This window comes from Sprattus sprattus (assembly GCF_963457725.1).
Source record: "Sprattus sprattus genome assembly, chromosome: 7".
NCBI lineage: Eukaryota > Metazoa > Chordata > Actinopteri > Clupeiformes > Clupeidae > Sprattus > Sprattus sprattus.
Window position 1 is genome coordinate 16,863,091 of NC_137926.1, and position 15,000 is coordinate 16,878,090.

General features: G+C 43.5%; 1 protein-coding gene across 1 annotated transcript in view; it reads left to right on the forward strand.

Moving 5' to 3' along the window:
- Positions 1–15,000, forward strand: part of jph3b (junctophilin 3b) — a gene marked incomplete at both ends in the record, with an annotated part of 26,214 nt that overhangs the window by 8,732 nt on the left and 2,482 nt on the right. Inside the window, 3 exons of the mRNA XM_080842239.1 lie at positions 2,438–3,269; positions 11,096–11,220; positions 14,082–14,860. Coding sequence (XP_080698365.1) covers positions 2,438–3,269; positions 11,096–11,220; positions 14,082–14,860 — 1,736 coding nt within the window. The remainder of the gene's footprint in view (positions 1–2,437; positions 3,270–11,095; positions 11,221–14,081; positions 14,861–15,000) is intronic.

Genomic DNA, 15,000 nt, shown 5'->3' on the forward strand with positions numbered 1-15,000 from the left:
GTTCTAGTGTTCACTGCTGTTCTAGTATTCACTGCTGTTCTAGTATTCACTGCTGTTCTAGTGTTCACTGCTGTTCTAGAATTCACTGCTGTTCTAGTGTTCACTACTGTTCTAGTGTTCATTGCTCTTCTAGTATTCACTGCTGTTCTAGTGTTCACTGCTGTTCTTGTGTTCACTGCTGTTCTAGAATTCACTGCTGTTCTAGTGTTCACTGCTGTTCTAGGGTTCATTGCTGTTCTAGTGTTCACTGCTGCCTCTCATCCCTCTGCTCTTAATGACATCACCACTGCCTGTGTGCGTGCTATAGCGTCTTTAGCATCATTACCCTTGTCTCTAACACCTCTTCACCAATGTCATTACCGCCCCATCGGATACAGCTGCCTCCAATACTAATGCTTATAATATCATTAAGACTGGCACTAACGGTCCTGCTCTTGATTCCATTAGTGTTGCGTTTAATGCCTCTGCTCCTAAAGTTACCACCACCCTCTCTCCTACTGACCTACTGTCTCTAACACTACTACACCTGAGGTGAAATTGCCACCACTACTAAGTTGACCTTGACCATAGTGCTAGTAGAACTATAAAGTAAAAGTCACTGCAAGTTTTTATTAAATCCGCAACAAAACCTCCAGTTGTCAAACCTCTCTTTCTCTATTAGTCTAAAGTCTAAAAACATGTTTCAATCATCAATACAATTTCGAAATATTCCATCATTGAATTTCATTTGTGTTTAAAGATTATGTTTTTTATTTACCTTTGGAATTATAATTTCATGGTACAATGAAACATCATACCCTCACTTCAAGTGTAAGAAAGGGTTCCAACATAATCATCATGATCATGGAATCAGAAAGAACTGTGTCCATTAGCTTTCTCTTCTGCAGCTTCCTTGTTTTTCAGTAATCTTATAAGAGTGGGAACTCACAAGCTGGCGAAGCTATAGAGGTGCTATAATTGTTGTTGTCTGTGGTAATCGGCATATAGGGACATCACCATCAGCGGTGTTTATGCAAGACGAGGGACAAGCTGAGGTAGTGATGACACCATCATTTGCAACAAAGAACAGCAGCATCACAAGCAGCCACAAGAGATGTGTTCAGCCGGCATCGGCAGCAGCCTCTTCCTCTAGGAAAACCTGCTACCTTTCGGTTATAGACAAAAATCATTGCAAACCAGGGTTATTACAGTCAACTAAACCTATGACTTAAACTAAACTAAACTAAATAAAACTACAATGACCAATGCAACACAAACTGAAACGAAATAGAACTGCAGGTAAAATACGCTTTTTTTCCGTTTCCTCCCTCAATGAGCACTGTGGTTGCTATATTACATCCTGTTTTGTTTGACTTCTTGAGAGACACTAGCCAAAAGGACCTATTTAATGTCATAGATTCTTTCATCATAGCTTCATCAGCTTATATAAATCAAGGCAGAATACCTGAAAAACTAAAATAAACACTAAAACTAAATGAAAACTGAAATTAAACTTGTCAATTCCTCAAAATAAAACTGAAACTACTTATGCCCCAGTAAAACTTAATCAAAATCTAAACTGAAAGACTAAACAAAAATAAAAACCAATAAAAGTTTCAAACTATAATAACTCTGCTACAAACTGACAATTCATGGGAGCCCAGGGTGGTTGAGCATAGTTGAGCCGTACTATGGTTCCTTGGCAAGGGTTACTCACCTCCTCGGACCATGCTAGTGTGAGGAAGGGGGAGATGGAGGTTGGGTCACCTGCTTAGAAGGGGTCTGGTCATTAGTGAGCAAGGGGGGAGAGGGAGGTTGGGTCATCTGCTTAGAAGGGGTCTGGTCATTAGTGTGAGCAAGGGGAGAGAGGGAAGTTGGGTCATCTGCTTAGAAGGGGTCTGGTCATTAGTGTGAGCAAGGGGGGAGAGGGAGGTTGGGTCATCTGCTTAGAAAGGGTCTGGTCATTTGTGGTAAAGAGTACGAAGGGGGCTTTGGTTCAAGCGCTGCTTCCTGCCGCAGAACACAACAGCAGTTAGGTTAGGGTCTTTGTTTCTCTTTGACAAATCCATGCTTTCACTCTCTCTAGTACACACATTAGGTACAGTATAGACATTACACAACTGATACACATATCACATGAACACTAACATTACATACATCAAACAAATTAGACAGGCATGATTTTGTTTGCATATATGTAAAGTGTGTTGGAAAAGAAGAAAGACACTTTTAGTAGAACTATTAGTTTTATTGTACTAGTCTCTTTGTATTTATCTGTTTTGCATAAGTTGCATGCTGTATGATGTAATCTGTTTCAAGCGCATATTACGTTCGAACATCCTACAGACAATCTATAGCTAATCTATAGCCATTACTGATTTTACAATTCAGTGTTTTTCTGAAGTTTACTCTATAAAAAAACTAAAAAACTGACATTGTATCTCTCTCCTGCCTTTAGGTACGTACCAGGGTCAGTGGGTGGGCGGCATGCGCCATGGTTACGGGATGCGTCAAAGTGTCCCGTATGGGATGGCAGCAGTCATCCGTTCCCCTCTGCGCACCTCTATAAACTCACTCCGCTCTGAACACAGCAATGGCTCCGCCCTGCTGTCCGAAAGGGTAGGGTGTGTCACTGGGCCTTCAGGTGGCGGCCCTGGGAGCATGGCTACCAGCCCGTCCGTGTCACGTGGCGGCTTCGTCCTGACAGCTCAGAGCAGCGAGACGGAGCTTCTGGGGGCGGCAAAGAGACGTGGACTGTTTCGGCGGTCACTGCTGTCGGGGTTGAAGCTGCGCAAGTCGGAGTCGCGCAGCTCGTTGAGCAGTCAGCGGAGTAAACAGAGCTCATTCCGTAGCGAGGCCGGGATGAGCACTGTTAGTTCTGCATCCAATGCCTCTGACGTTAACTCCACCATCAGTTTGGGAGATGGTGATCCTGAGCTGGCTGTTGCTGAGGTCACACCTGATGATGTGGACGCTACTGCGACTGAGACGTACACAGGCGAGTGGAAGAATGACAAGCGCACAGGCTGCGGAGTTAGCCGGCGCTCTGATGGACTGTGTTACCATGGTGAATGGCTTAGCAACAAGCGTCATGGATATGGATGCACCACGTTCCCTGACGGAACCAAAGAGGAGGGCAAGTACAAGCAGAACATTCTGGTGAGCGGAAAAAGGAAGAACCTCATCCCACTCCGTGCGAGTAAGATCCGAGAGAAGGTGGACCGAGCCATGGAGGCCGCGGAAAAGGCTGCAGACGTAGCCAAGCAGAAGGTCGAGATCGCCCAGTCCAGGTGAGCAGGGTTGGGTCTGATCAGGGGGTCGTCCGCTGGTTAGTGGTGGGAAGCTTTTAGTTGATAGTTGAAGAAGAAGGGGGTCAAGTGGATGATTATTTGTGGACTGATTTAGTGATGATGGGTGTGTCAGAGGGATTGCTGCTTACAATAAGGATTTACTTGAGAGATCTTTCAAAACCCCTTGACTTTAGGTTTTAAAATACCTAAATAATTAAACCCCCAATCAGGCCCACCTAGCATACCAAGCTGTTTGAGCCTAAGTTCAGAAGAACCAAAAAGGAGTAACTTCCACGCAATGATTTCAAACTATATCTCTGTGAGATAGATTATCCTCCATGGTACACAACTTGGTCAACATGCTTCTTTCCCTTCCATTCATACCCTCTCACTCTACTCAGATTCTCCTTGGTTTAGGAGGACAACTGTCTGGATAAGTTTTAAGGCTGCATGTTTTGTGCTTTGGCAATGTAAGAATATTTGTGTATGTGATAGACAAGGATTAACGTGTCTTAGATGGGCATGGTTCCACACAGGTAGCACGCTCTGATTGAGGGAAAGTCATATAGCAGGGTTAGACCTAATTGGCTCGAGGGGTCAACCAAACAAAAGATAGGTGGGAGGAGTACCCAGATAACTTTAAAAAAGGCAAACGCGCCATTCATTAGGTGAGATTCATCCTTAGGGCCTCTTCTATTGACACTTGAGTTTGTGAATACAATAACATCTGTGAGAATAATGCATCTGAGTCTCTGACCTCTGATTGAGAAAGTTGTGAGATGTTTCCACAACAGCAGCTATTCGGTCATTTAAATCAAACACATCCCAAGGTTCCTCCTCAACTGGGCCGTATCAGTCCTTACTTTAGTAGGTCTTTGGAGGAATCCACAGGGATCGCTTGATATATTCATGATTTATCTTTATAAGACCAGTTTAGGACAATAGACAGATAAACTACCAAACATCCTTTGCCTTTCTCACTGAAAGACAGCGGCGGACAGCCTGTCGAAAGCCCCGGGGCATTTCCCCGGTGGCCTGACGGTAATTTTTGGCCTGCTTAGAACAGTCATCTTGACCAGTGATAATACAGCAATCAGATATGAGTTCACCAAGCGCAACTCTCATTCTCACGGCAGTGAGATGAAGTTTGTGGATGGTCCTGGTCAGAAGGTGCTACAGGAACAGATCTGGTGAACGACATCCATCGCAGTCAGTTGCTCTTTGGGGTTCTTTCTGAGTTGCTTCTTATATGCTAATAGCTCAGCACATGCTCTTTGGAGTTATTTGGGTCATTCCTGAAGGCACACAAGTAGGAGGGAAAGAGGGAGAGAAAGAGGGAGATAGAGAAACAGGAGGGAGGGGGTGGAGAAAGAGAGAGAGAGAGAAAGAGATTTCCGCATTATGCCAGCAGTGTTGGCTGCAAGCCGGAGAGGCCAGGATGACAGAGATGGAAAAGGGACAGCTCTCTCTGTCTCTCACTCTCTGTATGTTGCACACATACACATGAAGGAGCAGATCTCCTTACTAATTGTTTTACTCCTACCCCTTGTTTTTGAGCGCCCCTTCATTTTCAAGTAGCCCCTCAAAACAGAGTTACAGGGAGGAGTGGTTGAAATATTCCCCAATGAAAGGGGACAGCCCATCTGCACTGCTTTTAAAGGAGCGGTGTTTCTAATGCACTGCTTTTAAGAAGCGGTGTATATAATGCACTACTCTTAAGAAACAGTGTTTATAATGCACTGCTTTTAAGGAGCGGTGTATATAATGCACTGCTTTTAAGGAGCGGTGAATATAATGCACTGCTTTTAAGGAGCGGTGAATATAATGCACTACTCTTAAGAAACAGTGTTTATAATGCACTGCTTTTAAGGAGCGGTGTATATAATGCACTGAAAGTTAAGCGACAACTTTCTTCTCTCCCTCAATCCAAGCCTGGCATATGATTACCACCCAGTAGCCACTAGGGAACATGCTATCAGAGAGGGTTACACTATAGCCTACTCCAAGACGTATGTGAGTGTATCTGTGAAACTCGTTAAAGTTTCATACATGTGGATCTGCCCCCCACCTTTGTATCCCCTTCACGCATAGGTGTGCAACTGCTATATTTGTCTGTCCTGCTAACCCTTAAATCTCATTAACCTCCTCAGTTTCCCCAACAGCACCATGCTAAGCACAGCCAGTCAGTTTGAGCACAGGCTATCTAGCTCACGATTGAGCAAATCTACTGCCAAACAGCCATTGGGGGTGCTGGTTAACTTCTGCCCTCTTAAAGCCAGGATATCTTGCAGATAGTTTACTATGAAAGCAGATAGCTAGAGAACATGCACACCATCTCAGTGTTAAGCGTGAAGAGACTCACATAGGGTACAGGCCAACAAGCTTACAGCTAAGAACAACCACTGCTAGGGTCCAAGCTAACAAGCTACAAGTATTTTCCCATTATTAGCCTAACAAGTCATCAGTATCACTTAAGTATGAGAATACAGTTCAGTATTGTTAAAACTTGTTATAACTTAAGTATGAGAATACAGTTCAGTATGGTTATAACTTAAGTATGAGAATACAGTTTAGTATTGTTATAGCTTGTTATAACTTAAGTATGAGAATACAGTTCAGTATGGTTATAACTTGTTATAACTTAAGTATGAGAATACAGTTAAGTATGGTTATAACTTGCAACAGTGCAGCTGTTGTGTCAGCACTATCTGCACTATGGCTACTGCCAGTTAGTTTAGCCTGCCTGTAGAAGCAACCCCTCAGAGATAGGAAGATGCCTGGGCCTAAAGACAGCATTGTGCATATCATGCCACGTTTATAAAGACAACACATATATTTAGGGACACCTCATAACATTGTAAGAATCTTAATTATTACTTATTATAATTATTATTACATCAATCCCCAGAGACATCATAACTTAGTCAAATAAAACCGTCTGAAGTCCTGAATCTTCATGTGCATTTGTTTTTGCATATATTTTGTCCCATTCAGAGCGAATGCATCACAGTGGGAAATATCGCCACCCCACATTTCAGTTAGTTAAACAATGTTTGACTTTTCAAACTCTTACTCATACAGTTCCTGCCTGAAGGGGATAGCCTATCATAGTGTGAGAGTGAACAGAGGACTCCCATCCTCTCTCTCTCTCTCTCTCTCTCTCTCTCTCTCTCTCTCCGCTTCAGGCCATCCACCCCCCCACCCCTATACACACTGCAATAGTTGCTAGGACACAACTGGGCAGGAGGAGAGCTGTGCCACATACAGCCGCGGAAAAAATTAAGAGACCACTTTTTAAAAATTATCAGTTTTTCTTTTTTTACTATTTATTGGTATGTGTTCGAGTAAAATTAACACTTTTGTTTCATTCTATAAACTACTGACAATATTTCTACGGAATTTCAAATACAAGTACTGTCATTTAGAGCATTATTTGCAGAAAAATGACAATTGGTCAAAATAACAAAAAAGATGCGGTGTTTCTAGATATTGATTTCTGATCTCTTCCTAAGTTAAAGCATTAGTATTGTGTAGTTTAAGAATTAATATGAACTTGATTTCTTTGCATTATTCGAGATCTGAAAACATTCCATTTATTTAGCTATTTTGACCAATCGTCATTTTTCTGCAAATAGATGCTCTAAATGACAATATTTTTATTTGAAATTTGGTAGAAATGTTGTCAGTAATTTATAGAATAAAACTAAAATGTTAACTTTACTTTAACTCATACCAATAAATAGTAAAACCAGAGAAACTGATAATTTTGAAGTCGTCTCTTAATTTTTTCCGTGGCTGTATTGTTTTGGTCCCTATACTGACCTCATCTAACCTCTCGCAAACACACATTAAACACATCGCATACACAATTACACACAGACATTGAAACACTTCATGTATACATGCAAACAGAGCCTATAAAGAGGAATGGAGAGACAATTTTGCGTTCAGCTTACCCGGTTTCACAAATGGAATGCCCATGTGTCTCGTATGCAACGAAGTTGTCGCGGTTTGCAAAACATAACCTAAGTTTTTTCATTTTTCAAGACGCAAATATCTTGTCGTACACTTCTGTCCGCCTGAAGTTCAGTTAAAGACGTCTGGTGAAATTAAGAATTAAAATCATGATGCCCTGGTGTTCTATCTCATTTCTGCTTAGCATCAGCTTGCCTAATTTGTGAGCCTTTCGACAGAAAAAGAAAAACTCGGCTATGATTGGAATAATCTGACAGGCCTAAAATAGGAGAGTGCTGTAGGAGAGGGATGTTTCTCTGGCAGTAGTGTACACAAACAATGGTGACAGATATAGGAAATTACAGTATATCCTGTGAGTGAGCGTGAGATTTTTGATCAAGAAGCTGCTGTGACCACCAAAAGTTGGCCAGCATAATCTCCAAAATTGCAATCGTATCATAACAAAGGAAAATACACCACACTGGATTTGCTCAGACACCTGGGGTCAGGAAGTAAACTGAGGTGTGAGTGACTGCAATTAATCATAGTATGGGAATGGGCAGTGTTGTACCTGAACACGATCATTGAACGGACATTGAACGATCATCGTTCATAATTTTGGTGAACGTGAACTGAACGTAGGCCTACTGTATTACTGCCTGATGAACGATACTGTGAACGCGTTCATTCTGGTGTCCAATTGCGGGGTGTGCTTTCTTTTACTGTCTATGCCTGGCAAGTGTAAGGCTGAATCCCATTTCACCCCCTACCCCTTCGTCTTTCCCCTTCCCCTCTGTTTTGCGCGTTCACGTGTAGGGGTAGTGCTATCCCAATTCACGTTAAGACAGAGGGGTAGGGGAAGGGGAAGCGCTTTCTACCCCTCCAAACGGAGATTTTCCGAGGGCACACTTCAAACGGAGGGGTAGACTGATTTCCCTCAATGCATTGCGAACCCGTGATCATTAAAGAACAAACATCGCGCGAGTCCATTTAAAAATGTCAGAAACAGCAGGGAAAGCATCACACAAATGAAAGTATTTTCTTTGTAATTCATGATTTTAAAACTTGTTTGATGAAATGTTGCATTGTGTAAATAACAGCTGCAGGCGCCATGTTTGTTTAAGTCTGGTGGGTGACAGCTGTCGCTCTCCGGTAACGTAACAGCTGACGCTTCGTACTGATGACGTACGTAATTGTTGAAGGGCTATCCCATTTCGAAGGGCTAGCGTTCCCTACCCCTTCGTTATGGCTCTGTTTGAAAAAGCGAGGGCAAAGGGGTAGGGGTAAGGGTAGGGGTAGAGATTAGAAATGGGATTGGGCCTAAGAGCGCCAAAGTTGCGTAGAGGCCTAGAGCGGTATCGCAGACATATAGAGATTTAGAAAAATGTATAGCTCGCAACATATTGAAAAAAAGATGAACGATAGTAGCCGAGTTTTTCTTTTTCAACATTTTTTGTTCAAAATTTTTAATTATGAACTATGAACTGAACTAGTTCATTTTAAAATGTGTGAATTATGAACTGAACTAGTTCATGTAGAAAGTGAACTTTCCCAACACTGGGAATGAGGTAGGCCATTGGGAACCATCTCAGTCATTGAAACCTGTTTGCATTTGAAGCCTATTTCATTTACATTAAAAAGCCTAGGAGGTGTCTTAAACAGTATTGGAGATGCTTGTTTTTCAGATCTGCACCGCTGAATCCGGGGTATGTTCCACGTGCTTCGTTACTCCACTTTACTGGAATAAATATTGCGCACTTTACTGGAAAAAAAGATTTCCCACTTTACTAAAAATAAAGACAGATTGCTGCATCAACCACAAAAGAAACGTCATTTTTCTTACAAACACAGATTGCTACATCAACCACAAAAGAAACCTCCTTTTTTTCCAAAAAAGCGCTGGCGGGCCAGAATTGGTCCGGGGGCTGGCTGCTGACAACTCATGGTGTAGGCTACTGGGTTGATTGACTGAAACAGGGAGCTGACAGTAGCCCCGCCCATGGAAATAGCATGTGAAACAAAACACTTTGAGGAATAGGGGGATCATGATTTTTCAACACTTAAAAAAAATTGTTTTACGCTTATAATTAGGACCGCTTGTGTTGTCGGGCTTTTATTTCATTTTACTATATTATTCCAAATAATTTATTTGTGTTTACAATGATTGTTGCAGGGGGCAACTTTATGGTAGGGGGGGACACGTCCCCCCTGTCCCCACCGGGATCTCCGCCTTTGGGCACGCACATTAAACATATTATATGCACACTCAAAAATACACATTAAATACTCACACAGACAAATATCTCCTGCTCCCACACACAGTCCCTCCATCCCACATTCTCTTTCCCTCTCACACACATAATTGCCTTCCCACACCAACACACGCTAATCAATTCTGACACATACATATATGTATCCACGAACATCAGTCAGCCAGGGACACACATATATGTGAATAGCATATACACTCTCGTACATTTACTGACATGCACCAATCTGTGACTCACACACACACACACACACACACACACACACACACACACACACACACACACACACACACTCTCTCTCTCTCTCTGCTCTGTTGTACACACACATGCATACACACCATTAGCTGTGCATGGCTTGGCTTGGCTGGCTGGCTGGCTGGCTGGCGGAAGAGAGCTAGCGGCAAAAGGAAACAGAAAAAAATCAATAGACATTGACATACAATACTGCATCAAGACAGCAACTGCACAAACAAGGAGAGAGGGAGAATGAGGAAGGGCGAGAAAGAGCAATAGACAGGCAAAGTAACAGAGACTGAGACTTGGGAAGGAATCAAGAAATCTAAATGAAAGGTAGAGAAAGACACAGAGAAATGTATAATGAGGAAGAGACAGTGTGTGTGTGTGTGTGTGTGTGTGTGTGTGTGTGTGTGTGTGTGTGTGTGTGTGTGTGTGTGTGTGTGTATGTGTGTGTGTGTGTGTGTGTGTGTGTGTGTGTGTGTGTGTGTGTGTGTGTGTGTGTGTGTGTGTGTGTGTGTGTGTGTGTGTGTGTGTGTGTGTGTGTGTGTGTGTGTGTGTGAGACAGAGAGAGTGTGTACTCTAGTAGGGAACACTGGTTCTGTGGATATATTATTGATGAGTCTGCAGTTCTTAGAGGGTTAGAGCGAATAGAAGCCTGAAAACTGGGTAAAAGAGTCTACAACCACACACACACTGTCTCTGACACACACAGAGACTCATATTCACACTGATTTAGTCATACACACACACACAGACACACACACTTTGACACACACATTCAGACCCACACACATACGCAGTCACAAACACACACTCACAAATACGTGAATATTGCCCATTCTCATTTCCATGTATAAAGTCTCACACAAACAAAAGCACTCGATCAAGATCCTCCATAAACACACACACACACACATGCAGAATGATACACTCAATCACACACTGTTGCCAGGGTTTTCTGGTGGGCAGAGTCCCACATCGCTGGAAACATGCAACGGTTACAATCGCCATGGCGCGCACTCTCTGTCTTTCCCAAACACACACTCAAAAACACACTCAGAAACACACATTTAACAAACTCTCATCATTTGTCTCCTCATTTAAAGGGGGGGGGACTACAAATAAAGCAGTGTGGCATCCCTAAGTGACAGGCGTTGTACTGTAGGACAGTGATCTGGCTTGAAATTAAATGAGATTACTGTGGATAAAAGTTTAGCAATATGCTTCTGAGCAAGTGATGTTTCTGAACGAATGTACAGTTCTTATGTCATTCAAGAATACCCTCTTTGTAACACCCCCATCTCTCTCTCTTCTTCTCTCTCTCTCTCTCCTTCTCTCTCTCCTTCTCTCTCTCTCTCTCCCCAGGACTGCCCATGCTGAAGGTAAGGCGGAGGCAGCAGCCAGTGCCTCTCTGAAGGCCCAAGAGGAGTGTCATCTGGCCCGGCTTACTGCTAAAGAGTTCAGCCCCTCCTTCCAGCAGCGCAGGAATGGTAAGGAGAACCTACAGATCTACATATCTCACCTTTAAGACTTATCACCAGTAATACCATTCATATTTACAACTGCCCCCCCCCCCCCCCCCCCCTCTTAGGTCATAACCAGCCAATGGGTTTTTTGAACTGAGGACATTTAAAAAAAAAACTTTTTCTTTTTACATTTTCATACATTTCCATGCAGTGGGCTACAGATGTGTATGCACAGAATTAGATAATTTGTTTAAGCTTCAGGCTTCATGTTTCTTCATTGTTTTGTTTGAAGGAGCACTGTGAGATGCTCACAAAGATTACTTCCAATATTACATCACTACTGTTAAACAGACTGATATAGAAGGGCTCATAACCACCATGAAAACATGTAACCACTATTTGATTATAAAAAAGCCATTGCCAAAAATGTCTATGTGGACATGCAGCTTTTTATGTGGGAAGGTAACAGGTCAGCGGATTCAGTGGAAAACTACAGAGAACATGTCCTGTGTGATCCTGTGGTATTCATCACGGCCATTCTGTCGCCTCTCATTTCTAATAATCAATCATTCATAAATCATAGTATCTACACTTCTCATATCCTCTCACCGTGTCTCAAACATCTCTCACATGTTACATCTGAGATGTGTGTTCTACTTTGACTGAGGTATGCACACCAAGGGAATATAGATATATGTGTTAAGCCAGGATACGATGCAAAACCTGCAAAACACACACACACACACACTCACAAATTCTCTCCCCCGCTGTGGCAGGCGGAGGTGGGTGATGCCAACAGCATCAGTAGGCTCACTCACACACACATGCACACACACACGCGCACACACACACACACACACACACACACACACACACACACACACACACACACACACACACACACATACTGGTGCCATCCCCTGCTGTGCCAGGTGGAGCTGAGTGATGCCAAGAGCAACAGGAGGCTGAGAAGAGGTCATCACTGACCTTTATAAAGCGCCCACACACACTCACATGTTGGAGGAAGAAGATACACTCTCACACACACACATATAAACATGCACACATAGGTACTGGTGTCAGTTCTGCTCTCATACAACGTACTGTAGCGAGGTGGCCCAGATGAATGCTGACGCACTGACACAGTTTGTTCCCTATACACCATGTGACCCAGGAGTGTCTCTCCCATGGACCCAGGAAACAGGTGGCAGGTCTTATACTCTGACACGACATTAACACTGACAGTGGACAGATAAGCTAACGTAATACAGGGCTACAATAAGGCATCAAACTACAATGAAACACGAATGAAATGATAGCGGCTACTCACACTAACACCAGACACAAAAAGAGAAGGCATAATCACGTTATGCCAATATAGAATGCTCAATTACCGAACAAACAGTTCCTTGTTCGCAGGGCATGCTGGGAGCTGTCTCACCCACACACTACAGTTCACTGAAAGGATGGAAAGTTCCTGCAATTGTTGAGTGAAGCTGTATTATTTATATTTACTTACTATGATGATTTCCCCACATTATTCCCACAATTTGAAATTGAATGTGGAAATTCTAGTTTTACAGTAATAATTCACAGAGTGTGCATACCCTGCAAAAAGCTTACTTACCCAATCACCAGCGTTAAGATTTTTACCACTGATATCTCCCAGGCTTGAGTCTTCCATCTGTACTATTCTCACTGAATACAATGGATGGGTAGCCTGACGATGTCATACTCATAATTCTAGTCAGAATATGAGTCTGATACTGAACCATTGGGCTGTGATTATGGGCCGTGTTTCAACGAACCAGGAAAGAAAATGCCTCTTCGCTGAATTGGATACCTAAAACCAATCAGAGCAACGTAGTATTACCATCTGATAGATTCAATTTTTACCTGATCCCGTAGGAAGGACGGCAAAAACATCTTTTCAATCGACAAATGCCTTGATCGCGTTTCTCTGTTCCTCCTTCAAAATGAATGCGCTGTCAATATCTGTTGAGATATGCCTGCTCACGTTACTTAATTAGCACTCAAGGCTAGAAGCTACGATTTGTTTCAATGTTTTTTTTGTCTACGCGTTAGCATAACCTATCAATAATGGTCTAGAGTGCTTCAGTTAAGAGCTACTATCCTCGGCAACATTCGTGTTGCACATACACAACTAACCGAGTCAATGTAGACATAAAAAAGTCGTGTAGATAGCTTAAATCATATCAAATATGTCCCACTAAACTCCCGATACGGCGCCATCTTTGTTCAATGTATATTCTATCTATCATCAGGTCATCTGTCCATCAACGTATACGGCCCGCCCTTACAATTTGATTGGTTTAGATTGCTTTTTCAACTTTTCTGAAGCGTTTAATCTCTCCCAACTAGCTCAAGTCCAGACTGAATCTCCAAGACCAAATATGTTGTGGGCGGAGTTCAGGCTGGTATCCAGGCTAATGGATGGGAGGAATAGTTTAAAAATGTATCTGATTAGTAATAACTGAGAATTACTATAATTAAAATATACATACTTCATTTACGGTTATGATTCAGCACTACCTATTTCTTATAATGTATTTCTAACAGCTTGTTGTGCACCTTTGATTGTTATATAACTTGCTGTGTACTTTATACATCACAATTCAGAATGAAGAGTTGATACTGGGTCAAGACCAGCTAGTTCTGATTCTAGCCAGAATTCATTGGTTTTACTGGATTACCTACTTGAAGTCTCTGTGCTTTATGTAAACATGTTTCCCTTGAGCTCAATAAAATGTGGGTCTTTTGACGCAACTGAGATGTCTATAAGGGTCCTGTCCACATCTTTTACATCTGATTTCGGTCTCTTGTGTGTGCTCTGACTCCTGTCCTGTCCTGTGCTGTTTGTCCAGGTGTGGAGTGCAAGCGTCCGAAGCAACAGGTGTCCAGCGAGAATGAGCTGGAGGTGCTGTCCAGTGGCACAGCCGACAGCCCAGACCTCTACATGAAGACCACGCCTCCAAACCTAAGCCCTCCCACCAGTCGGCCCACCTCCCCCAAGAGCTCCGCCAAACGGCGCAAGAGCACTCGCTTCCTTCGTCAGAGTGCAGTGGATGATGAGCAGGCGGGAGGAGGGGCCACAGAGATACAGGTCTTACAGGAGGGGCCCGGCGGGGCCCGGGGATCCAGCAGCCGAGGGGTCAGCCGCTCCAACACCCCCTCAGCACCGGACGCCCACAACAACGGACACAAGCACTCGGCCAATCACAGGCCGCGAGAGCACGGCTCCTCATCCAATCACAAGGCGGGGCGGAGCTCGCGAAGTGGGCATCGCCTGCAGCAGGGCGACGGATTGGGCCAGCTGGATGAGGAGAAGCTGAGCAACTACGAGATAGAGATGCGGCCACTGCAACCCCGGGACTCCACTTCCCAGAAGCACCACGGACATGACGAGCATCACCATGGCGATGCGCGCTCTAACACACAACAGAGACAGCGGGCAAAGCTTGGGGAGCGGGCCCGTGAGGGGGACAAAGACAGAGACTCAGAGCTGAAGCAGGACATTCGAGGGGAAGGGGAGAAGCCGGACAGTCGACCACTGCGGAGGGACCTGACCCTCTCCCCCCCACAGAAGTCAAAACCCATTGCACTAGAACACGATGGCAGCAAGACCCAGCTCAAGACTACTGGGGTGAGACAGAGAAACATCTCTCAATCTCTTTCTCTCCTCCACTCCACTTCAGCACTTTAATCTAATCTCTTTTTGATCTCTCTCTCTCTCTTTCTGTTATCACACTATCTAAACATTCATATAATGCAAACTCCTTGACC